Raw genomic sequence first — 27,309 nt, 5'->3', positions numbered from 1 at the left:
AAAACAACAAAACAAAAAAACAAACAAACAGGCAATCACATATAAAATGGACTTTAAAAAGATACAAATAGAATAATGAATTGATTGCAAACCACACTCAAAAGTGGACAAAAACAGGCATAAAGGCAATAATGAATTGGGGCCCATGTGTTATCTCATGTCAACCTTCTGGTTTATATGATCCGCAGAACAGACAATTACTGTGGTTCTTTCAGATAATTTTTGTTGTGTCTAATAAATAGAAAATAACAGTTGTGTTGGTAGAATGCCAAGAAGAACATATCATGTTTGTTCTTGCCGATAAACTATAAAAAAAGTTAGTTGTGTTTCCCATGGTGTGAAGAGTTATAGGGTGTAAATAAAGGATACATCTGTTATGTGTCTTAAATGGTAGTTTCAGAATATATAAGAAAATACAAGACAATTCTTTGATTTAATCAGATGTATTGAAACTTAATAAACTGCCACAGAGAATAACTAGACATTTCTCATTTAAAGCTCTATTCTGTGCCACTGAATTTCCAACATGAAACACGATTTACAAAAAAAGTAGCCGTAGAAATCGGAGCCTGACCCACAGGTTTCTGCCATGATCTGCAACTGGCTGTGACACTGATTCACTGTGTCACTAATTGGGATCTCACTTATTTTTTTTTTACAAAGCAGATGTGGATCCATATCACAAAAATCTGCACCGTGAGTTAAGTACACATAACCTACTATTTTTATTTAATCTGCATTTGAAATATCAGAAATTAGGTAAACCTTTCAATCATACGTGTCACCTGAAGCTCACGAACTCTGATGCAAAATCTGTACCAGTCCCAACTGTCTTCGAATGTGGCCTCTAAGACGCCAGTGGGCAAATATAATTGTACCCTCTGCCCCCTTTCTTTTTACCTCCCTGTTAAGAAGTTGTATTTTATCAGATCCGACATAATATTTCTGTTGGAATAGCAGTGAACAGTTGCCGTACCTGAGTTCAGATGCCAGGGATTGTTGTCAGAAGCCATTTGAGGGATGGTCAATGGTGATGCACCACAGTTTGATTCCACAAGCTCTCCCACTACCTGCACCTGGGAGTTGTTTCTTGACCGTAAGGCAAGCTTGAGAGGGGCAATGAGATTGAACTGGACCCTGGATAGGCAGCCACTGAAGCCTGGAGTGTTGTAGGATTGAATCTCCTGGTCTATACTTCCAGTCTCTGGAGACACAAAGGAAAATTGATGAGTTAGCAAGACATTGCATTTTAAAGGCTAATCAGAGAAGCTAAGTGGTCAGTCTTGTCAGCTTAAGAGATATGCGTGTAAGCTACTGTATTTTCTGCATTGCGGTGCAGATACATGAAAAGGGCCTCAGTTAAAGGCTCATTTGGTGAACATCCAGATGAAAACAGCCATTCTTTTAGTTAATCAGCACTTGCAATGTTGACTCAGCCTCCAAAGAAGAAAACCTGCCTCTACGTTTAGCATCTTGGATCATATATTGTAATTTATTCATACAGTATCAATAATACACTCTGCTTTTTATTCTTATGCCCTTAATTCTAGTTATTATGCCTAAACAATGGGAACGTTGTGTAGCGGTGCATGCTGATTTTCAGTGCGCAGGTAGGATGAAATTCAGGAGAGTGATGTGAAAAGATGAAACAGATCAAAGACGTTTGAAAGTGAAAAGCTGCAAATGTGGTCGATATCTGGGTCTGTCTCCTCCGAAGCATGACGCCTTCTGACCTTGCAGAAATCAGCGGTAAACCACAGGCAGGAACCAGATGCATCCCAGGTGAAATCAGAAAATGAAAAAGATAGTCTCACCAAGGCCAGGAGAAGTGCACCAGCTTCATGAAAGGTTCAAAACCTCACAGAGCTATTTGGTGTGTAGTCTATTGGAGAGTTGCTGTAATATATTTTGGGACTTTTAATATTTTGACAAAAAATAGTAAAATGAGCATTTCCAAATATTAGAATGAATTGGAAATGATTTTAAGGAATAAATCTATAAATAACACATATGAAATGAAATATTTGCAGAATGTGTGTCCATCAGTGAATGATTTAGTTGATTGTGAATGATTGTAGTTATCTAGAACTGATTTAGTAATGTCAATAGGACAGTCTGACTTTATCAGCAAAGATTGGATCCTATCACAAAGGCAACCTGCCCCATGAAGCCCCCAACAGGGCCTAGAATAAGACTGAGACAAGTTATTATTTTTATTATGCATTTATATAGCGCCATTTATTCCATGGCGCTTTAACATGTGAAAAAGGGGAAATATAGACAAGTATAATAAACATGTGTAAGACAAGGGACACACAAGTACATAAGGAGAGGGGACCCTGCCCGCGAGGGCTCACAGTCTACAGGGATGGGTGAGGATACAGTAGGAGAGGATAGAGCAGGTTGTGAGGTGGTTCAGTAGACCGAGGATCATTGCAGGCTGTAGGCTTGTCGGAACAGGTGGGTCTTCAGGTTCTTCTTGAAGGTTTCCGTTGATGGTGAGAGTCTGATGTGTTGCAGCAGAGAGTTCCAGAGTATGGGGGAAGCACGGGAGAAGTCTTGTATGCGGTTATGGGAAGAAGAGATAAGGGGGGAGTAGAGAAGGAGATTTTGAGATGATCGAAGGTTGCGTGCAGGTAGGTACCTAGAGACCATGTCCCAGATCTATGGAGGAGACAGGTTGTGGATGGCTTTGTATGTCATGGTTAGGGTTTTGAATTGGAGCCTCTGGGCAATGGGAAGCCAGTGAAGGGCCTGGCATAGGGGGGAGGCTGGGGAATAGCGGGGAGACAGGTGGATTAGTCGGGCAGCAGAGTGTAGGATGAACTGGAGCGGAGCCAGTGTGCTAGAGGGGAGGCCAGAGAGTAGGAGGTTGCAATAGTCGACACGGGAGATAAGAGCATGCAATAGTGTTTTTGTGGTTTCGTGGTTGAGGAATGAGCGGATCCGGGAAATATTTTTGAGTTTGAGGCGGCAGGAGGAGGCGAGGGCTTGGATATGTGGTTTGAAAGAGAGTGCAGAGTCGAGGATCGCCCCAAGGCACCGAGCGTGTGGGACTGGGGAAAGAGAGCAGCCATTGACATTGATGGATAGGTCTGGTGGAGGGGTAGAGTGAGATGGGGGAAAGATGATGAATTCTGTTTTGTCCATGTTCAGTTTGAGAAAGCGAGTAGAGAAGAAGGCTGAGATAGCAGACAGACATTGTGGGATTTCAGTCAGTGAGGCGAGGTTGAGTCCAGACAGGTAGATCTGCGTGTCATTGGTGTAGAGGTGATACTGCAAACCATGGGATTCTATGAGCTGTCCCAAGCCAAATGGAGAATATTAGGGGTCCTAGGACAGAGCCTTGAGGAACACCAACAGGCAGGGGGCGAGGTGAGGAGGTGGTGTGTGAGAGGGAGACACTAAATGTTCAGTCTGTTAGGTATGATGAGATCCAGGATAGGGCCAATTCTGTGATGCCAAGAAATGAGAGACTGGGAATGGTCTACGGTGTCGAAGGCAGAGGACAGGTCCAGGGGAAGGAGGACATAGTAGTGTCGCTTGCTCTTGGCGGTTAGTAAGTCGTTAGTGACTTTAGTTAGGGCAGCTTCAGTTGAGTGATGCGGTTGGAAGCCAGATTGTAACCGGTCAAAGAGGGAACAGGAGGAGAGGTGGGAGGACAGTTCAAGATATACATGCTGTTCCAGTAGTTTTGAGGCGTAAGGGAGAAGAGATATCGGGCGATAGTTAGACACAGAGGATGGATCAAGGGACGGCTTTTTGAGGATGGGTGTGATTGAGGCATGTTTAAAGGATGAGGGAAAGACATCATTTGTAAGTGAAAGGTTGAAGAGGTGTGTTAGAGATGGGATGAAGACTGTGGCCACGTTAGGGACGAGGTGAGACGGGAGTGGGTCGAGGGCACAAGTGGTGCGGTGTGATCTTGACAGAAGGGTGGAGAGCTGATCTTCTGTCATGGTGGAGAAGCTGGCTTTTGCAGAACAGGGCTGAGTGGCTAAGAGGGGCATTGGGGGCTGCGGGACAAAGTTTTGTCTGATCGTGTCGATCTTCTGCTTAAAGAAGGAGGCAAAGTCTTCAGCAGAAATTAGAGGAGGGGGAGGAGGTGTTGTGGGACGGAGTAGAGAATTGAAGATGTTGAAGAGCTGTTTAGGGTTGTGAGACAAGGAGGATATGAGAGATGCGAAGTAAGTTTGTTTTACGGCAGAGAGCATGGACTTAAAGCTGGCAAGGGACTGCTTGTATGCGCTGAAGAGCTCAGTAGAATGGGTTCTCTTCCATTTCCGCTCAGCGGCCCTGGAAACCCGTCTCAGTTCTTTGGTCAGGCTGGTCTGCCAGGGTTGCCTGTTGATTGTTCGAGTTTTGCTCTGCATGAGGGGGGCAGCCGAATCAAGTGTTGCTGCTATTGTGGTGTTATAAAAAGTGGCAGCAGAATCTGTGTCAAGAAGGGAAGCTATGTCTGTAAGAGGGAGAAGGGACTCAGAGAGTGATTGTAAATTGAGGTGTTTTAGATTCCTGCGAGGGTGAGCGAGTTTATGGAGCGGGGGTTGCACAGTAGAAGAGGAGAGGGAAGAGAATGTCAGTAGGTTGTTGTCAGACAGGGGGAGGGGTGAGTTATTGAGATTTGTGAGGGAACAGAGACAGGTGAAGATAAGGTCCAGCGTGTGACCATCTTTGTGAGTGGCCGCAGAGGACCATTGAGTGAGGCAGAGGGAAGCCATGAGCGATAGAAGTTTAGAAGCAGCTGGGGTGGAAGTGTCAATGGGGATGTTGAAATTGCCCATGTTGATGGTGGGGATGTCGGCAGAAAGGAAATGGAGTAGCCAGGTGGTGAAGTGGTCGAGAAAGGTGGAAATGGCTAGTTCTGGGGGGCGGTAGATGACAGCCAGTTGGAGGTTGGAGGGGGAATAGATGCGGACGGAGTGAACCTCGAACGAGGGAAGAGTAGCGGAGGGTAGCAGAGGAATTGGGGGTAAAGGAGCAGGTATCAGACAAGAGCAAGCCAACTCCTCCACCACGTTTGTTGCTGGGGCGAGGGGTGTGAGAGAGATGGAATCCGCCATAGGAAAGCGCAGCTGGAGAGGCTGTGTCAGAGGGAGTGAGCCAGATTTCAGTGATGGCAAGGAAGGAGAGTTTGTTGGTGATAAAGAGGTCATGGATAAATGATAGCTTGTTGCAGACAGAGCATGCGTTCCATAGTGCTCCAGGTAGGGGGATCGGGGGAGTGGGGGCTGGATGAATAGGTATGAGGTTACAAAAAACGTGTAGAGGATCGTGGCAGGATGTTAGAAATGAGTGTGGGGATATGTTGAGGGGATTTGAGCCAGGATTTGGGGATACGTCCCCAGCAAAGAGGAGCAGTAGACAGAGGATTAGAAGGTGGGAGAAGGATAGGACATGATGTGGCCGTGTGTGTCTGGAGAAGAAGGATTGTGTGTGGAGGAACAGTTCTGAGGAGAAGGTTAAGTGGCTGGGGAGGATGGAGGGGGAAATGACAAGTTCCTTACTGGGTGGAGGGATTGCAGGAGTTAGGGAAAAATAGAGTAGTATGGGGGTGATAGTAAAAAGAAGCCGAAACATTGTTGTGGTGTTATAGTCCGTTACCTTACAGTCAATTCCAATCCAATTCTAGTCTAATTCAGAGTACTTAGAAATATGTACTTTTAAATATGGATTATGAAATAGATGGAGCCGACTTCGTCTGGAGCAGACCCATGGTGCTGAATATATGTGCAGCTAAACACAATCAGCTGTGAGTGAGAGTGGGGTGTGACTGCCCAGGCCAAATGCATTGAGTTAAGCAAAGGTCATAAAAAGGAGAAGGGGTTATACAGACCACTTAGATGTGTGGCAGAGATAACAAGACTGGAGTACAATTATGGATACAAGAAGATGAGTAAGCAGTGCATACCATATACAATACAATGCAGTTCACATGGGGCAGTCAGGAGTATGAGAAAGTGGTGGAAATTCAGCAGTGCATACCATATACAATACAATGCAGTTCACATTGTTCCTAAGGTTTTGAAATGCATCCCCTTCCTTATTCCCTGAACTTTAATCCTGACTGCTCTTTTCTCAGCTTCTTTGCACATGTGCATCTCTCAATGTTGGGCTACCTGTGCACCCTACTATACAGTGGGTACGGAAAGTATTCAGACCCCTTTAAATTTTCCACTCTTTGTTTCATTACAGCCATTTGGTAAATTCAAAAAGTTCATTTTTTTCTCATTACTGTACACTCTGCTACCCATCTTGACTGAAAAAAACAGAAATGTAGAAATTTTTGAGAATTTATTAAAAAAGAAAAACTGAAATATCACATGGTCATAAGTATTCAGACCCTTTGCTCAGACACTCATATTTAAGGCACATGCTGTCCATTTCCTTGTGATCCTCCTTGAGATGGTTCTACTCCTTCATTGGAGTCCAGCTGTGTTTAATTAAACTGATAGGACATGATTTGTAAAGGCACACACCTGTCTATATAAGACCTCACAGCTCACAGTGCATGTGAGAGCAAATGAGAATCATGAGGGCAAAGGAACTGGCCAAGGAGCTCAGAGACAGAATTGTGCCAAAGCACAGATCTGGTCAAGGTTACGAAAGAATTTCTGCAGTACTCAAGGTTCCAAAGAGCACAGTGGCCTCCATAATCCTTAAATGGAAGAAGTTGGGGAAAACGAAAAGTCTTCCTAGACCTGGCCGTCCTGCCCAACTGAGCAATCGTGGGAGAAGAGAGATCACTGTGGTTGAGCTCCACAGATGCGGTAGGGAGATGGGAGAAAGTTCCACAAAGTCAACTATCACTGCAGCCCTCCACCAGTCGGGCCTTTATGGCAGAGTGGCCTGACGGAAGCCTCTCCTCAGTGCAAGACATATGAAAGCCCACATAGAGTTTGCTAAAAAACACATGAAGGACTCCCAGATTATGAGAAATAAGATTCTCTGGTCTGATAAGATGAAGATATAACTTTTTAGTGATAATTCTAAGCGGTATGTGTGGAGAAAACCAGTCATTGCTCATCACCTGCCCAATTCAATCCCAACAGTGAAACATGGTGATGGCAGCAACATGCTATGGGGGTGTTTTTCAGCTGCAGGGAGAGGACGACTGGTTGCAATTGAAGGAAACATGAATGCGGCCAAGAACAGAGATATCCTGGATTTTCGTCCAGAGTGCTCTGGACCTCAGACTTGGCCGAAGGTTCACCTTCCAACAAGACAATGACCCTAAGCACACAGCTAAAATAACAAAGGAGTGGCTTCAGGACAACTCTGTGAGCATTCTTGACTGGCCTAGCCAGAGCCCTGACCTAATCCCAATTGAGCATCTCTGGAGAGACCTGAAAATGGCTGTCCACCAACGTTCACCATCCAACCTGACGGAACTAGAGAGGATCTGCAATGAAGAATGGCAGAGGATCCCCAAATCTAGGTGTGAAAAACTTGTTGCATCATTCCCAAGAAGACTCATGGCTGTACTAGCTCAAAAGGGTGCTTCTACTCAATACTGAGCAAAGGGTCTGAATACTTATGACCATGTGATATTTCAGTTTTTCTTTTTTAATAAATTTGCAAAAATGTCTACATTTCAGTTTTTTTTCAGTCAAGATGGGTGCAGAGTGTACACTAATGAGAAAAAAATGTACTTTTTTGAATTTACCAAATGGCTGCAATGAAAAAAAAGAATGGAAAATTTAAAGGGGTCTGAATGCTTTCCGTATGCACTGTATATCCATGTAGCAGGTAATATTTGCTCATCAATGTACACCTGGAAAACCAGAATTACACTGAAGTTGCGATATACAGTAGCTATGTACAATTAAGTAATGTCTAATGTTGGGAATTTACCTTTGGTTTTACTAAGTGTTCACAATATACGAGGGTTACATGTAAGGTAATTAAATTATTGATCTTATTAATTCATGACCAACATATTCTGGTGCAATTTACAAATCAGAGGGTTCATGTACAGAAAATCAGAAATTACATATTAACAAACTAATCAGCAATGCAAACATTGTGAGTGAGGGTTTAGCTTATGAATCATACAATTTATGAAGGAATAAGGGAAAATTAAAAAAAAAAAATAGCGATTCAATTGATATGCAAATGAGGTTGAAGAGCTATGGTAGATCTGAAGTTTCTGTCACTCCAGCTCTATTCTCTGCACAGCACTGTCTCCTCTGCGCATATAAATAGTTTGTGGGTGTGAAATTATACTGACAGAATACTTTTAATCCATATATTGTGTCTTTATTTCAATGGTACTGTAGGTAGCTGCCTACTTTTCCAACCTTTCATTCCACCCTTGCTATTGTAGAAGGGAGGACCGCACTGCTATTGCTGCTGAAGCGTCCGGTCCGGAACTGCTGGGGCCGAACCTCCTGTTCCTGGGGGAAACAAGATTGCAGCCGGAGTGAGCCAGTAACCAGAGTGAAGGGGCCGTGGCCAGTCAGTGTGAGGTAAAATAGGTTGCGAGACAACTGAAGCGGTCTTTCTGCCAGAACCACGATGAGGAGCAGACCGCAACTGCTGTGAAGGAAGCAACTGGCAATGGCGTGAAGAGGAAGGGTGGCATAGTGAGGAACTAACTGAAACTGGCGGGTGCGCAGAGGAGCGCGAGTTCGACGGAGCATCGCAGTACAAACATCCAGGTGTTGGCTGATATGAAGAGTAAAGCATTTCAGCGCAGCTCTTCAGGTCATGGCGACTGCTAAAGGAGACCCATGCTGAGAGGAATCTTGTGGAGAGCTCTACTCTCTTTCTCCACAGATATTTGGACTAGGGGCTCAGTGGGCAAAATCGTAGACCACCCTCTAGTGCCAGAAGGACCGTGTGCTAGGTGAGGACGCCAGCAGAGATTACACTGAACACCGCCGGCATTCTGCTAGCCACGGGGCCTGGTCCTTCAGAGAGTGACAGGCTGCGGAGTCACGAAGTGAAACCGTTAACAAGAGACTGTTTAGTTAACCAACTTTTATTTAGTTTTACCTTTGTACTCTTTGTTTTCCCTGTTATCTCCCTGTGATAATTAAATATAGTTGATCCCTGCTCTGCAGCATTTGTATTACTGCATCCCAGCACCTGCTTATTACACCATAGCATATCCCACCAGTGCTAAATTAATTGTGCTCACCAAATAGAAAGTCTTTCTTTACTTCTCTCTTTTCCCTGTGTCTCTTTTTCTATTCTTATTCTCTCTTCATTCGTATAGAAGTCTTGAATGTTGGTCAAGGTGAATCAATTTTAAAAGAAGCTCTGCTGCATAGATATGTTTATACTGTCTCCACTGATGATTTGTGACATTCCTTGTATGACACTGACCTTCAAGACACACTGCACACAAGCTTTTTAGCATTGTACTTGTACAGTCGGCTTTTATTTCGGGCAAAAGAAAATCAATTTTACAAGACACAGACGATTTTATAAACAATATCTGCATTTGCTGCTTTCTATTGGTAATTCAAGAAGCGCAGATAACGATGGGTTTTTGAAGAGCAAAGCATGCTCACATAAAATGTGCCATCTTCTACTCAATATTACATAACGATAAGTTAACATGCTTCCAGCAACTTTATTGCTTATTTAATTGAGTGTGCCTGCCATCAGCGTGCCTCTGTAACTACAATGTACAATGGAGGAACGTTAGAAATAGCTCTGTTAAGGGCCTGTCACACTAAGCGATATCGCTAGGAATATCGCTATAACATCACTGGTTTTGTGACATTATAGCGATATTGCTAGCGATATCGCTATGTCTGATACTTACCTCCGACCGGCTCCCTCGCTGATTATTGCTGATCGCACGAGAACGTCCTGGACTGTTTCTCGTCGTCAGCTTCCTGTGGCGCCGACGAGCGACACGTGAACGCGGGTGGAGGACGTCTTCATCGCCTCGTCTGACAGGTAAATAGAGACCTCCGACCGCTGCTATGTCGCTGGTGAGATCTGCCTGTGTGGCAGCTCACTAGCGACCACTTAGCGATGCACCAGCGATCCTGACAGCATCATATCGCTGGTCGGGATCGCTGGTGCATCGCTAAGTGTGACAGTACCTTTACTGTGTGAGATGCCTTCACTCACTATCCCCTACTGTGTTATTGATGTGTATAGATAAGCAGAGCTAGAACAGATGGAAAACACTCAGGATTCTAAGTCAGCATTTGACGAGCAAAATGGTAAATCTAAAAATACTGATGTATCGCAGTTCTGAAAGGAAAATGTGGTAGGAGGATCAGGGAGACTTCCGGCACAAGTTTCAATCACAATCGAAGTGACAACATTGGGATTTAGGAACAATGTGGAAATGTTCTGCTACTTTCTCATGATTTTTGACCTTTGTATGGTAAGATCTTCAACTACTGGGAGATGAATACTAATATAATGTCTATGCCTACAGTAAATAATAATGTAAGGCTATGATAGAGTACTACTACTTATGGTAGAGTCTCCCATGTTCAAGAGGTCCTTGGTGTCATCCAATGTGCACTTTGAACCTCTCAACATCTGATCAAGTGTAATTGGAAGGACAAAAGATTTGTAGATTTATATATGCTTGTTTCATGGGGTACACTGTCCATCTGTTCTTTTGACAAGATTACTATGCCTTTAAAAGGCAAAAACCTTGCACATAAATGTACACTTCACCTCAACTTCACTCAATAAGCATGCCAGGCTCAGATTAGTTTTAGGCCCCGTCACACTAAGCGACTTACCAGCGATCCCGACACCGATATCAAGGTGTCAGGATCGCTAGTAAGTCGATATGTGATCGCTGGTGAGCTGTCACACAGACAGCTTCACCAGCGATCTGCACAGCGATGCCGAGCGCCCGGCATCGCTGGCCATCACTGTAAAAAATAGAATCAAAATAAAAAATATTGTTATTCTCACCTTCCGACGTCCCGTTCAGCCATCCTGCCTCTCTCCACGCTCCGGTCCCAGTGATCCTTTGCATGAATGACCGTGAGATGTCACGGTCTCGCGGGAGCGCGAAGTCTCGCGGTCATTCGTGCAAAGGATCACTGGGACCGGAGCGTGGAGAGAGACAGGATGGCTGAACGGGACGTCGGAAGGTGAGAATAACTATATTTTTAATTTTTTTTATTATATTTTACAGCTGATCGCTGGTCTCCCGCCTGTCACACACAGCGATGCGTGCTGGCCAGCGTGAGACCAGCGACCATAGAAATGTCCAGAGGTTTCTTCCAGCGATCAGCGATACCGGCAGGGGGGCCGCTCGCTGATTGCTGTCACACACAGCGATCTCGCTGGTAAGATCGCTGTTACGTCACAAAAGTTGTGACTCAGCAGCGATCTCGCTACCGAGATCGCTTAGTGAGACGGGGCCTTTTCTGTTCTTAGCTAAGTAATTGGTTAACATTGCAGGATGTGACCACAGAGTCAGCACTTGAAGTTCATGATTCAGTGATTCTCGATACTGGGAACTATGCCAGATAGTGGAAGAGTAGTATTCTCAGAGGTCTTTACTAAACATCTTAGAATCTAAGTGGTCACTAAGTGGCCACTAATAAAAGAAGAAATTAGTAATGATTGGGCCTCATAGGAAAACTGTGGGTTGTCCCTCAACATTTGACGCATTCTTATACGATCCCAAAACAATAACTTAAATTATCTTGAATCTGTTTTACGCTTTGGGGCTCGCTCAAATAACACTGTGCTGTCAGAATAAAAATCGGACAGCACACTGACCATTGTTATTTAATAGGGCTGTTCAAAGGGTTGCATTTTCACTCGTACAGAGTGTCCATGTGAAAAAATTTGCAGCACACCCTAGTTTCTTCAGACTTTTAGGTGAGACTCAAGTCTATGGGTCCTCAAAAAAAACGGATCCCGTAGGGAAGATCTGTATTGCATCTGATTTGATACCACTTAGATAACAATATGTATGAAAATAGTTTTTCGCCTGACCCTGGCCTTGTGTTGTAAAAAGATCTAGAAACGTTCAAAGGTAGGTGACCAGTTTCAGAATGTGAGTCCTCCTGTAAAATAATGCTGTAAAAAAGGTCTTGCCTAATAACAATAACTAGAATGACAATTAGTCCTCAGAATACATGTGTCTTTTTACTTTATAGGATATATATTGTATATGATACCATAGTCGAGAAACCCATGGCAGCACTTTGTATAAAGTAATATTAAAGATTACTAATTGAATAGTTCATTAGAATGAATCCAACTTAAAAAGAAGCTGAAATACTCAATGAAAATTTTGTTAATGCAGTAGATAAAGGAGCATGGGAAGAAACCCTATGGTCATTTCCAACGCCACTACTAAGGTTTGGGTCCTATCCACCGTATTTAACAGATGTTGAATATCATTTGCTATTGTTTCAGATATCCGTACTTAGTATTATCCTACAAGTTTTGAGCTAAGTTCATTCTAGCCTTATGTATATTTTTCTGTCTGTCTTCATCATTTGGTTTAGCTCCCTAATATTTCACTTCTTGAGGGACACTCATCTTGTTTTTGGACCATGGGTTGTGCTCACTCAATGTGTATGTGACTGGTAGTGGGTTTTGTTTGGTTTTAAGTGTTTTTGTGTGGGAGTTTGTTCTGTTTTTGGCATATACGTTGATTACTCTTGTTACTCAGTAAAGTCTATATTATTTTATCTATTGGGTGTGCACACCATTTTTGTATTTGCTTTTTTCAGTGTCCGTCTCGATAACAAGGTTGGTGTAGAACCCTAAATTATCATTGGGGCTGAGTACATGTGTCTTTGTGAAAAGATTTTTAAGCTAGTTTAAAAATCATTATTCTCGACAGCACATAATCCTGAGAAAATAGGACATGTGCCGCTGAGAATAATGACAGCCACTGAATGTCCTAATGCCAACCATTCTGTGAGCATGGGAATTGTGATCACCCTGTCTAAACAAGCTATTTATCAACCACTGATTTCCAAACCTGTAGATGATTGACAGACGTTTAATGTTCCAGGTTGGAAAAACGCACCCTCAGACAGCTTTAGTAAATTTGTCCCAATATATAGAAAGTGAATTGATGTTCAGTCATTAAAATTAAAGTGGTAAACTGATGTATTAACCTTAAAAGTGAAAATCTAATTGTGTTCACTAGACACTGTCAATAAGCTTTTGAGAAGCTGTTGGCAGATCTTACAGCTTGTGCAGTGCAACTTTAATCCACCTAAGAGTACCTGATGTTCATGATGACATGCAAAATAGGCTGAAAAACATTACAGCCTGGCAGCTGATTCATGCAGCCTGAACCATAGGCAGAAAGGATCATAGGCCGGGTCTGTTATAGTGGACATGTACTGTATGTCACACTCTGAAACACTGCAGCTTTCCGGAGAAAACATACTCTAAAACAGTGGCTAATAGTGATCCGACTGATGACTAGTCCATGAAGCTGCTCCCCAGAGGCTTCTTGTAGACTTACTCTAGTTGAGCAAAGTGGGGTGATTCTGCCTCTTGGACCAATCATCCTACTCACATTGCCCCTTCATAGCACTTCAGAGTGAAACATACATAGATGCAATAATGGTGCTGGTTTATGGTACAGTTAGGTCCATATATATTTGGACAGAGACAACATTTGTCTAATTTTGGTTCTAGACATTACCACAATGAATTTTAAACGTAACAATTCAGATGAAACTCCTAAACCATTCATCCAATTTTAATGTGGATACCCTCAAATGAAAGCTGAAAGTCTGAACTTCAACTGCATCTGAATTGTTTTGTTTAAAATTCACTGTGGTAATGTCTAGAACCAAAATTAGAAAAATTTTGTGTCTGTCCAAATATATATGGACCTAACTGTAAATGCTTACAATAAAAAGAGAGAAGAGCCAGCACTGCCAGTGGTCAGAACGCATAACATGAGGTGCATATGCACATATCTTACTGCATTCAAAATGAGACATTTAGCAAAATATTGATCAATATATTGAGCCACCCCGCCACGCCAAGGCAATCTCATATGGGGGGTCCTACTCTACATTTTTATTTATTCACTGTGCCATTGCGGCCTCCTAAATGTTTTAAAAGCAAGACCATATCAAATGCAATCCATACCTGAAGCATATCTGCATCACTCCCGTGCAGCCAGATGGAGCAGGTGCAGATGAAGGCCATGCACCTCATGTTATGCGTTCTGACCACTGGCAGTGCTGGCTCTTCTCTTTTTTTATTGCAAATTGGTTTTGTGGCTGACCACCACTGTTGCCGTGCACGCTGGGTCATGTTCGCCATCTTTTCGGTGTTTATTGTGATCGATCTAGGCTGCTGTGCACACTCACGGCAGCCCCGCCCTGCCCCAGGCTTTATTTATTTTTGCATCCATGTCTGAGCCTGCATTGCCCTTCATCTGTGTTTGCTGGTCAGGCAGTGTGTGGAGGTCAAACCTGAGATGTCTGTGTTCAGACCTGGTTGGCCTTCATCTGCACCTGCTCCATCTGGCTGCACGGGAGTGATGCAGATATGCTTCAGGTATGGATTGCATTTGATATGGTCTTGCTTTTAAAACATTTAGGAGGCCGCAATGGCACAGTGAATAAATAAAAATGTAGAGTAGGACCCCCCATATGAGATTGCCTTGGCATGGCGGGGTGGCTCAATATATTGATCAATATTTTGCTAAATGTCTCATTTTGAATGCAGCAAGATATGTGCATATGCACCTCATGTTATGCGTTCTGACCACTGGCAGTGCTGGCTCTTCTCTTTTTTATTGCTAACTGTAAATGCTGTCTGTGGTTTGGCCAGGATGAAGCTTTGGGATTCAAAATGTATCAGGTGTGTTTTGAGATTAAAGGGAACCTGTTAGCTCCCCTACCTCTCCTAAACCACCACCATAACTTTATAAAAGATTATTCTTGGACTATAAGAAGATTCTTTGGGTGCCATAAACTCATTTCTAAAGCCCCCGTCACACCGCGATCTCGCTAGCGAGATCGCTGCTGAGTCACAAGTTTTTTGACGCAACAGCGATCTCACCAGCGAGATCGCTGTGTGTGACAGGTATCAGTGACCGGCCCCCCTGCCGGGTATCGCTGATCGTGCTGGAATGGTCAGGACTTTTTTTGGAACGTTGGTCTCTCGCTGGCCAGCCCGCATCGCTGCGTGTAGCAGGCGGGAGACCAGCGATCAGCGAGCTGGACGCTGGTATCCAAGGTAAACAGAGGGTTTCTAAGCGCCACGCAGAGCTTAGAAATCCTCTGTGTACCTTAGTTACCAGCGCGCTGATGCAGGGAGCTGGTAAGCAAGGTTAACAGTGGGTTTCTAAGTGCCGCGCAGCACTTAGAAACCCGCTGTTTACCTTGCTTACCAGCTCCCTGTACCAGAGCGCTGGTAACTAAGGTACACAGCGACGCGAGTGCTCGTCGTCGCTGGTGATGATCGCTGGTGAAGCTACCTGTTTGGCAGCTCACCAGCGATCATGTAGCAACACGCCAGCAATCCTGACAAGATGATTTCGTTGTCGGGATCGCTGGTGAGTCGCAATGTGTGACGGGGCCCAAAGTCTGAAAGATCAAGTTATAAATGTGTCTTGTGGTAAGTAAACTAGCCAGGACTAGTCCAGCAGGGTTGATTTCCCTACACTAGCCTGGCCTCAGATCTTGTAATCAGACTTGATTAACATCTGCCGCAGGAGCAATATCACCATCATGGTTTTGCTACTCTAGTGCATGACCATGACTTTCTGCCTTTCTGGTAAACTGCAAGGAAGCTGGATATACTTTGCTCATGGACAGAGGGGTTTTAGTGACACTAAGGCTACTTTCACACATCAGGGACTGTAGGAGCAGATGATGTTGATGGCAAGTTGTATGGGGAAGGAGTTTGGTACGGGGCAGGTTGCTGGAAGTGGGGAGATGTCTGGTACTGGGGAGGTTGCTGGAAGTGGGGAGGTTGCTGGTACTGGGGAGGTTGCTGGTACTGGGGAGGTTGCTGGTACTGGGGAGGTTGCTGGTACTGGGGAGGTTGCTGGTACTGGGGAGGTTGCTGGTACTGGGGAGGTGGCTGTTGCTGGGGAGGTGGATGGTATGTAATAGGAGGGGGAGGATGGAAAGTGGCTGGAGGGGGTGCAGGTGGAGGAACTACTGTGGTGGGAGGAGGAGGTTGGGAGGTAACGTGCTGGAGAGCACTGTGGCATGAATGCATTACATGCATCTGCTGGGTAGGAGAGAGCGTTTCCATGCGCTCCACAACAGACCTGAAAAAGGTGTGGTTTGGCGAAGATCTTGCTTCTGAATGCATGGTTTGCAGAAGTGTCTTCACCTCCAGAATGCTGGAGTTGATCTGCTGAAAGCCTGCGGAGATTTGCTCTGACAAAACTTTTAGACAGTTCTGGAAAGATGCATTCAGATGCAAGAACTCTGGCGCATAAGTCTTTTCCTGACCCCTCTGCCGCTGCCGCCCAGTACCCGCAGGTGTACTAAAGGTGGCAGGGGCAGAAGGGTGGGGTAAAGGGAAGCGATCTCCTCACCAGCAGCTTCATGTAATGTAGGCGGCCACGATGCTCCTGTGCTGTGGATGGGACAGATGGGTCGAATGTGTGGGAAGGCTGGGAAGGTGCAGATGTACCGGGGCGGTCGAAGTGTCCCTCGGTGCCGGTCTCCTCAGGGATCGCCTCAGAAGGGTCCAATCGTGCAGGCTCCCGAGTGCTGCTCACCGTGCTGTGGAATAAAGAGAAAAAAAACAATTAAAATAGTGGCATGGCATGGCCCTGGCTGAAAAAAAATTGTTACATCTAAACATTTTTTTTTTCACATGTGGTGTGTAATATTTACCTTCTGGTGACCATTGTATCCCGGAGGAACGACAGGGCTCGTGCATACTTGTACTTGCTCCTGCGTCCTCCAGATCCACTCGGGGCCCGCATCTCTTTATTGAACTCCTTCTTGAAACGATCCCTCACAGACCGCCACCGCTTCACAATTCTCTCCCCTGAAATGAGAAGGGACAAAGTGGTTAGTATACAACATCAGTGTTTCCCAAACTCCAGTCCTCATGGTCCCCAGGGGTCATGTTTTCAGGATTTCCATAGTAAATGGAAATCCTGAACACATGAACCGTGGGGACCACGAGGACTGGAGTTCGGGAAACACTGGTTTACATCAAGCAACCGGTACTGTATATACTTAAGCTCTTTAATCTGGGCCCGAGCATCGAGGTCCTCCCAGCGGTCCACAAGGAGCGAACAGATTTCCTCCCAGAGTCGTCGGGTAACGATCAGGTCAGCATGGCGGCGGTCAGCCATATTCCATAGCGGCTCCCTTTATCTGACGAGATCGATGAGGTGGTCCACATCAATCCCTCCATCCTCACCGTCAGAGTCGGGAGCACTCTGTGAAGGCTGTTAAAGAAAAAGACAAAAATAACATAATTTGCCTCCACAAAAGAAATGAAATAAAAAGTGCAAAAAAACAAAGCAAAAATATTTATACTTACACGCTGGTGACCGCCGCGTTGCTGTCGCCGACGACCCTGGGAGGCACTGCGAGGACCTCTTTGCCGAGCACCAGATTGGGAAGACTAGAGAAGAAAACAAAAAATGTTATGTCTTTGGATGTAGGCATTTGTTTGCTGTGTGTGGTCTGCAGAACATTGTTTTCTATGTGTTGTGTGTAGTGTGATGTTGTGTTTCTGCGTTTGATGCAAAAAACTTACCAATTGTGAGCCCACTCCAGGTGTCTGTCCACCCCTTCCTTCTTCTGGGAGCTCCTCTTCATCTTGTGATTCCTGTTTTGAAATAAAAGGCAATGAATAGACATATATTACAGAGATGATGGATTTTGGAAATAAAAACTTACCATCAAACGCTGACGATGCGAGGGAGGGCTCCCAGAAGAAGATGTACTGTCTTCCTGCTGGCCAGACTCCATGCCTGTGGGTGGTGGTACTGCTGCTGCCAGTGCTTCCAGTGCTGCCACTGTTGCTGCTGCTGCATCTCTTGGGTGGCTGTTGAATAAAGAGAAACAAAGGGGCAATGAATATCTTGATATTCCATGGCCCTAGTTTGGAGGAATGGGGGATTTGATAATTACCGTCTCTCATCTGCTGCTGGACTCCCCTCCCGTTGTTCAGCATGCTGCTCCATTTGGGGTGGTGGTGGTGCTGATGGTGCTGCTGCAGTGGTCTCCTGCCTTCTCCTGCGCCTGGTTGCTGTCTTGGGTGGCATGTTGGGTGTGGCTGAGGGTCCCACTGTCATGCTTTTATATATGTGTCTTGTGGGCAGAGCTACTGAGCATGCTCAGACCAAAAAAACCGGATCCGGCGCATTGCGGCGCTCATAGGCTTTCATTGTTTGTCGCCGGAGACAAAAAAGTTACAGTAGCCGTTTTTTCCAGACGCCGGATCGCGACACATTGCCGGATCCAGCAAAAACCGGATGAAACGCATGGCCATCTGGCGCGATCCGGCGCAAATGCAAGTCAATGGGGCGGAAACCGGATCCGGCATTGCATTTCGCCGGATCCGGTTTTTGTCAAAAGCGCCGGATCGCGCCTGACGGCGAAAACCTGATGTGTGAAACAGGCCTAAGGCCTGTTTCACACTTCAGTTTTTTTGCGTCAGTTAAAATCCGCCAAAATGGCGGAAAGCGGATCCGTTGGTAACTGAGGTGAACGGATGCCACCAGACTGTTTTTTTGACGGATCCGTTGAATGAAGAATTTTAAAGGAACGAGAGAGAGAGAGAGAGAATTTTTTCCGTCCGCCAGAAAGGATTTCAGGGTTCTTTCCTTCCTCCGGGCATGCGCAATGTAAAATGCGGATCCTGCAGCAAAAAAAATGTTGCAGGGTCCGTCCAGGCATGTCGGCGGACGCAAAAAATTTGGCGGATCCTCAAAAAAAACGGATCCAGCGGATGGCCATCCGTCAAGATCCGTCGGTAATGCAACTCAATGGGGAAAAAAATGGATTTCGCCAAAAAAATGGCGGATCCGTTTTTTTAAAAAACGGCGGATTTTGTCTGATGGCCAAAAACGGAAGTGTGAAACAGGTCTAATCATGCATATCTGAGGCTGGCTGCAAAGCAGGATTGGTGTCACTAATATCTACCTGGACATGACTAGTGGACATGGGAAATCAACGGCCCACAGGGCTAGTCCTGGTTAATTTGCATACCACAAGCCAGGTATAACTTGATTTTACAGACTTAGAAATAAGCGTATGACACGAAGGACCATGTCGTCATCCAGGAAAAGGCTATATAATGTTGTGGTGGCGGTTTAGGAGTGGTTAGGGAGCTGATAGTTTACCTTTATAAAATTACATCCTGTGCAATATTACAGATTTTGTTCAAGTCTTCTGTCTCTGGTTCGGTACATCCGCCACCAGTCCGGTGGTTTTGTGTTTGCACACATCAGATCACTGTGATGTGCAATCAATAGTCACCGCATTGATTGGATCAGAGTTTGCCATTTTTATCCCTATATGGATATATGGGCCTGATTATGATATCAAAGTACTACACTAATAGAACCACACATCCATCTATAGTAACTTGTTCATTTAAAATGAAGAAATTATTTTAATAAGAATAAATAGCAAAAAAACCCAGCAGACTTGATACAATTTCCTTTGAAAATAATACTAATGAATGACAGAAGAGCCTTATATCTTCCTATCATTTTATATTTGTTTTATTATGTTTTGCCATTCGACAGTCCATCAACCACAATGGTAAGTTACAGGTTTTTTTCGTTAGTCCCTGCAGGCTACGATAGTGATATGGTTCTCTAAATTACTTGTACTCATTTAAAGTCGAGAGATAATGAAGGAGGATCGAATGCCACAACAGGGAATGGATATCGATTTCCCATCAGATCCAACATGTGCAGAGAATTACACACAGTAGCTAACATACCTGTGTGGCGCCCCTGAGGGTTCAGTTGCTACAGAGGTACTGCACCTCCTCCTGAGGAGTGGTACACCACCATCCAGGTGAGTTGGAGGTTCCTAGCCACGCTCCAACACTCGCATCCCACACAACACGGCAGTTCAGCAAAGCCACATTGCGGCTCCCAGCTTGGAGTGTAGCAGAGCACCTTTGGTGGCTCCCTGCTTGGAACACGAAACGTGCTGGGAGGCGGGTGGAGTTTAGAATACATAAAAGAGCGGGAAGGTGTAGGATTTCAGGTCAGTCAGGCAGTGAGTGAGAGGGAGTCACTCAGAGGAGTGAGGAAAGAAGATCCCGGAGAGAGGGATGGAGGAAGGAGTGCTGCAGCTGCCTCAGTGATCTGAGCCAGCTGGCACAGGAAAGGAAAGAAGGAGAAAGACGTTGAGCAGAAACCTGATCTTCCATAGGAAGGAAAGACTAGTACGGAACGTAGGATAAAAGGAAACAGGACGAGGGTTAGAGGAAGAACCCTGCCTAGAAGTTCTAAGCGCAAGGCCGGGGCCCGGTCCCCGAGGTTGTATGGATACTAAAGCTTTGGAACTACAAGCCCTGGTGTCCCCCATTCATTCCTGTGCCAACACACCTGGTACCGCTACATCTGGGTACCAGCTTCTACACTGCCCGCGCCTCTCAGCTACCCCTACATCCACACTGCCCTGGGACTACAGCTCCACCTGTGGGGAGCTTCACCATCTTGGCTGCAGCACACCACCAGTCCCAGAGGATCTGAATGCAGCGTTGGCTTAACATCTCCCTTGCCGAGCACCACAGGTGGCGTCACAAACTATTCATCAATTCTACTTCATTGTTCTTGCACCCACTTTTGCCATGGAGCCCCAGGGCCATGGACCGGGTCACAGCTTCCGTGACAACTCCCATTGAGATCAACGGGCCCGGTGCCGAGTACCCCGATAGCCCTGGCCAGGGTGCTCCACCTGCAGCCTATGTATAGGAATTCTCCTATGAAGCATGGCAATGTGAAGAGTAGAGTGGAGTAACAATTGGATGGTGGTTTGTGACATGACCATACAAAACCTTTGCAGTAAAATGCATCAATGAGGTGTCCATCACCATGTGCTCCAAGAATCTAACAGAACCAAAGCTATTTCATTGTTTCTATTCTCTTTATGTAGAAACAGAAAAGGAAAAAATATATTTGTAGGTTTCCACAAAACCTAAATACATAGTGAAAGGTGACATTGCACAAAGGTTAACACGTGAAATGAGCAGCCGGCATGTATGCATTGTATATACAGCCAGCATGTATGCATTGTTTATGTAGCCGGCATATATGGTATTTATGCATTGTATATACAGCCGACATGTATGTATTGTTTATGTAGCTGGCATGTATGCATTGTATATATAGATGGTATTTATGCATTGTATATACAGCCGGCACGTATGCATTGTATATACAGCCGGCACGTATGCATTGTATATACAGCCGGCATGTATGCATTGTTTATACAGCCGGCACGTATGCATTGTATATACAGCCGGCACGTATGCATTGTATATACAGCCGGCACGTATGCATTGTATATACAGCCGGCACGTATGCATTGTATATACAGCCGGCACGTATGCATTGTATATACAGCCGGCACGTATGCATTGTATATACAGCCGGCACGTATGCATTGTATATACAGATGGTATGTATGCATTGTATATACAGCCGGCAAGTATGCATTGTATATACAGCCGGCACGTATGCATTGTATATACAGCCGGCACGTATGCATTGTATATACAGCCGGCACGTATGCATTGTATATACAGCCGGCATGTATGCATTGTTTATACAGCCGGCACGTATGCATTGTATATACAGCCGGCACGTATGCATTGTATATACAGCCGGCACGTATGCATTGTATATACAGCCGGCACGTATGCATTGTATATACAGCCGGCACGTATGCATTGTATATACAGCCGGCACGTATGCATTGTATATACAGCCGGCACGTATGCATTGTATATACAGATGGTATGTATGCATTGTATATACAGCCGGCAAGTATGCATTGTATATACAGCCGGCACGTATGCATTGTATATACAGCCGGCACGTATGCATTGTATATACAGCCGGCACGTATGCATTGTATATACAGCCGGCATGTATGCATTGTATATACAGATGGTATGTATGCATTGTTTATACAGCCGGCATGTATGCATTGTATATACAGCCGGCATGTATGCATTGTATATACAGATGGTATGTATGCATTGTTTATACAGACGGCATGTATGCATTGTATATACAGCCGGCATGTATGCATTGTATATACAGATGGTATGTATGCATTGTATATACAGCCGGCACATATGCATTGTATAGATGTGAGCATAAATAAAAAAGAAACTGATGAGTTACGAAAACATCCATTTGTCATAAAATATTCACGCTCCTGCTACTGACACTATACATGACCATACAATAAAGAAAAGGAGAAGTAAGTGATCTCTGTGCCCTCAGAAAGGGTTTGGCATTGCAATGTGCTCTTACCTGCTGCCTCCTCAGTGGTGATGGGTGTGTGTGCCAGGGGTGTCTGCAGCAGTGGTGATGGGTGTGTGTGCCAGGGGTGTCTGCAGCAGTGGTGATGGGTGTGTGTGCCAGGGGTGTCTGCAGCAGTGGTGATGGGTGTGTGTGCCAGGGGTGTCTGCAGCAGTGGTGATGGGTGTGTGTGCCAGGGGTGTCTGCAGCATTCCTCAGTCTGCATTCACTGCAGGCATCCTGACTCTGAGCCGCACAGTCATGCACTGAGATGCAGGTGAAAGGCAGTGTGCAAAACAATGCCTGGAGCCTAGGGACCAGATACAGGCTGGACTCGCTGACTGATGCTGGGGCTCAAAATACGAACTGGATTCTGCTTAGGGAGATCAGCCTTTGAAAATAGCAGACTCCACATGCCTTGAGACAATAATTTAGTTATACCTGCTTACATAATATATTTATATTAAATTTAAAGTGGTTGTCTGGTGAAAACAAATTATTATCGCCTATAGAGAAGATAGATGAGATCATGATATCTAGTTGATTGACAAGGGATTGACCACTGAGACCCCCACAAATGAGCAGAATGGGGAACTTTTATCCCTGATAGAATGGAGGAGTAGTGTGCATGCTTGACTGATGCTCCACTCATTTATCATGGGGTTGCTGAGCGCTGTGCTCCATAGAAAATGAATGGTGTCCGACCTGACGCGCCATTTTGAAACGGAGACAAAAAGTTCCCTGTCGAGGATACAAATTCCCAGATCTACTGATCAGTTTGGGTCCAAGTGATGGGACACCCACCAATCAGTGATTTATCACTTGGATAGGTGATACCTGGTTTTCACCTGACAACTCCTTCAAGCTCTGTAATGAGCCCAAGTTTACCAAGTTTATTTAGAATAGAGTACAGAAACAGCATTTTGGGAATATATATATGTTTATACAGCTCTGGCAAAAATTAAGAGACCACTGCAAAATTTTCAGTTTGTCTGATTTTTCTCTTTAGGGCTCATACTCACTTGCGAGAGACTCGCACAATTCTCGAGTGAGTCTCTCGCATGAAAACCCGGCACTGCTGCCGGCACTCGGACCGGAGCATGTGGTTTCATGTATTTCTATGCAGCTGCACGCTCCGGTCCCAGCGTCGGTGGCAGTGCCGGGTTCTCATGCGAGAGACTCGCTCGAGAATTATGCAAGTCTCACGCAAGTGAGTATGAGCCCAAAGAGATATATTTGTGAGTAAAATGTAAATGGCTATTTTATTCTATAAACTACTGACATGTTTTCAAATTTCCAAGCAATAAATTTTGTAATTATTTTCAGAAAATGAGAAATGGTCAAAATAACAGAAAAATGCAGTACTTGCAGACCTCAAATAATGCTATGAAAACAAAGTTCATAATCATTTAGAAACAACAATACTAATGTTTTATCTCAGGAAGAGTTCAGAAATCAATATTTTGTGGAATAACCATGATTTTTAATCACAGCTTTCATGCGTCTTGGCATGCTTTCCACCAGTCTTTCACACTGCTTTTGGGTGACCTTATGCCACTTCTGGTACAAAAATTTAAGCAGTTCTGTGACTATCCATCTTCCTCTTGATTACATTTCAGAGGTTTTCAATGGGGGTCAGGTCTGGAGATTGGGCTGGCCATGACAGAGATTTGATGTGATGGTCCTTCATCCTCACATTGATTGACCTAGCTGTGTGGCATGGAGCATTGTCCTGCTGGAAAAACCAGTCCTCAGAGTTGGGGAACATTGCCTGAGCAGAAGAAATCAACTGTTTTTCCATGATAACCTTGTATGCGGCTTGATTGATGCATCCTTCGCAAACATTAATCTGCCAAATTCCAGCCTTGCTGAAGCATCTCCAGATCATCACCGATCCTCCACCAAATTTCACAGTAGGTGCATGACACTGTGGCATGTACGCCTCTCCAGGTCTCCGTCTAACCATTAGACGACCAGGTGTTGGGCAAACCTGAAAACTAGACTAATCAGAGAAGATTACCTTGCTCCAGTCCTCTATGGTCCAATCCTTACTGCGGGAGATAAGCCGCCACGCACCCCATCCTCGCCCTAGCTTGAGAGCCCCCCCACAGCCAATCACAGCGTCGCTTGCCTGCTCTCTTCTCTGTACACAGGACCTGTGATGAGGTCACAGGAGGGGAGGAGTCAGGGGTCACATGATCAGGAGCATTTGTCCAGACCCCTGATCATGTGACCCCTGACTCCGCCCCTCATGTGACCTCATCACAGGTCCTGCACACACAGCCCTGCCTCTTGGTGTCTGCCGGACTCTACTGTGCTGGCTGTCATGGTGCTGGATGAGTTAAGTATGTGTGGGGTCAGGAGGGGTTTACAGGGTAGATGTAGCAGAGCTGTGTGTGTATGAAGTGTACGGAGCAGAGCCGTGTGTGTATGAGGTGTACAGAGCGGAGCCGCGTGTGCACGAGGTGTACGGAGCGGAGCCGCGTGTGCACGAGGTGTACGGAGCGGAGCCGCGTGTGCACGAGGTGTACGGAGCGGAGCCGCGTGTGCACGAGGTGTACGGAGCGGAGCCGCGTGTGCACGAGGTGTACGGAGCGGAGCCGCGTGTGCACGAGGTGTACGGAGCGGAGCCGCGTGTGCACGAGGTGTACGGAGCGGAGCCGCGTGTGCACGAGGTGTACGGAGCAGAGCTGGATGTGTACGAGGTGTATGGAGAGGAGCCGTGTGTATGAGGTGTACAGAATGGAGCTGCGTGTACAAGGTGTACGGAGAGGAGTCGCGTGTATACGAAGTGTACGGAGAGGAGCCGCGTGTGTACGGAGAGGAGCCGCGTGTGTACGAGGTGTATGGAGCGGAGCCGTGTCTGTACGGAGAGGAGCCACGCGTGTATGAGGTGTACGGACCGGAGCCGTGTGTGTGTATGGAGTATATGGAGCGGAGCCGTGTGTGTATGGAGTGGAGCCATATGTGTACGGGATGTACAGAGCGGAGCCAAGTGTGTATGAAGCATACAAAGCGGGCTTTTCCCACGGACACAGGAGTACACGGCGGAGCCCCGAGGAGCATTTTAAAACTCACACATGACGTTCCACCGGAAGTGATATGCTGGAAGCTGACTGGAAATGAGATAATTTCATGAGGAGATTGTGACGGAACTAGGAATGCTTCAGTTCCATCACCGTATCCTCCTCCGACAGCGCAGACAGCAGGATCGCCTTGGAATTGGGGATGCCGGCCATGTGAGCGGATCATGATATGTCCTGCATCGGGAGGCTCAGGTGGGCACTACAATGGGAGCCAGGCTGCTATAGTGTCTTTATAGAATCTTTCTTTATTTCTTTCTCTCTTTTTCTTTCTTTCTCTGCTCTTTCTTTCCCTCATTTTCTCGCTCTGTTCTTTCTCTCTCTAATCTTTCTTTTTTCTCTCTCTCTGTTCTTTCTTTCCCCTTTCTTTTTCTTTCCTCTCTTTCTTTCTCTCTGTTCTTTCTTTCTTTTCTTTACTTCTTTCTCTCTCTGTTCTTTCTTTCCCCTCTTTCTTTCTTTTTCTTTCCTCTCTTTCTTTCTCTCAGTTCTTTCTTTCTTTTCTTTACTTCTTTCTCTCTCTGTTCTCTCTTTCCCCTCTTTCTTTCTCTTTCTGTTCTTTCTTTCTCTGTTCTTTCTCTCTCGCTCTCCTTTCTTTCTCTCTGTTTTCTTTTTTCTCTCTCTCTCTGTTTTCGCTCTTCCTTAGTGCCAGTCAGTGTGCCCATAATGCCAGCCACTGTGCCCTCAGTACCAGTCAGTATGATCAGAAGTGCTAAATGGGTGCGGTTGGGCGTGGACATGGATGTGACTAGTTGCAAAATGGATGTGGCCGGGTCGTGGCCTAAAATTTGCAGCGCCGCGCTGCACGCGCCGCTGTCTTTCTCCCGCTTTCCCTTCTTCAAAAGTTGGGAGGTATGATAGGGGCGGCTGTGACCAGGGGGTCTGGTTGCCCAATGGATAGCAGTTCTGCCAGGAATTCTGTCACTGTGCGTACAAAAGGGGACAGAGCTTTGGGAGGAGTACTGTACCTTAAAGCAATAAATAGGACTGAGCTGAAATACTGGCACAGCTGTGACTACATGTTATATAGTTGTGTTAATCTCCTCTCGCTTCTTGTAACCTACAAGTGTACAAAGATATTATATAGTCACCATGTGACTAGTGGGCCTGTGCAACTTCAAATGCCAGGGCTGAATTTTACATGCAAAACAGAAGCTGCGGAGACACCATCACATGTTTCTCAACGCAAGCAATGACTAGCCAGGTCTTTCCCTGAGAAGGAACAACCACGGGAAGGGCAGTCTCCAATGAAGGAAACCACCTATGCCAAAACATGGAGAGCGGTATCATGGTACTATGACTTGGCATAGGTGGTTTCCTTCATTGGAGACTGCCCTTTCCGTGGTTGTTCCTTCCTGGGGGAAGACCTGGCTAGTCATTGCTTGCGTTGAGAAACATGTGATGGTGTCTCCGCTGCTTGGGTTTTGCATGTTTTTACATATTGCCCATAAGGGATGGGGGCATTGCTTTAGAATCACTGCGTTGAGAAACATGTGATGGTGTCTCGGCAGTGTTGGATGTTGATCTCCATGAGTTCATTCATCCTCATTTTTCTCGGGGCTGAATTTTAGTCCCAGTCCGGCCCTGTGAGTGACATTCAAATAACATGACGGTCATCCCGGTCAGTGGAGAGTTGTTTTCGCCCTCTGCCGGTCTGTAGCTTTGTTGTCCCCAATGTCTGCTGCTTGACCTTGTTGTAATGGGCTGCCGTCTTAGAAATTTTAAGGATGGAGGCAACATGACGCTCACTGTATCCCTCTGCTAATAAAGCCTGAATTGAGCCCTTCTTTTCCTCACTCAAGACTTTTCTTTTCAACTCCT

General features: G+C 45.5%; 1 protein-coding gene across 1 annotated transcript in view; it reads right to left on the bottom strand.

Moving 5' to 3' along the window:
* The window catches only part of CNTNAP2 (contactin associated protein 2), a 2,930,334-nt gene that overhangs the window by 29,439 nt on the left and 2,873,586 nt on the right, over positions 1 to 27,309 (bottom strand). The window contains exon 22 of the mRNA XM_073550056.1: positions 977 to 1,204. Within this exon, the coding sequence (XP_073406157.1) occupies positions 977 to 1,204 (228 nt within the window). The remainder of the gene's footprint in view (positions 1 to 976; positions 1,205 to 27,309) is intronic.

Source organism: Dendrobates tinctorius, unplaced genomic scaffold, assembly GCF_039654945.1.
Source record: "Dendrobates tinctorius isolate UK_male_01 unplaced genomic scaffold, ASM3965494v1 ptg000162l, whole genome shotgun sequence".
NCBI lineage: Eukaryota > Metazoa > Chordata > Amphibia > Anura > Dendrobatidae > Dendrobates > Dendrobates tinctorius.
Note: the sequence above shows the minus strand (reverse complement) of the source record. Positions and strands in the feature narration are given on the sequence as shown.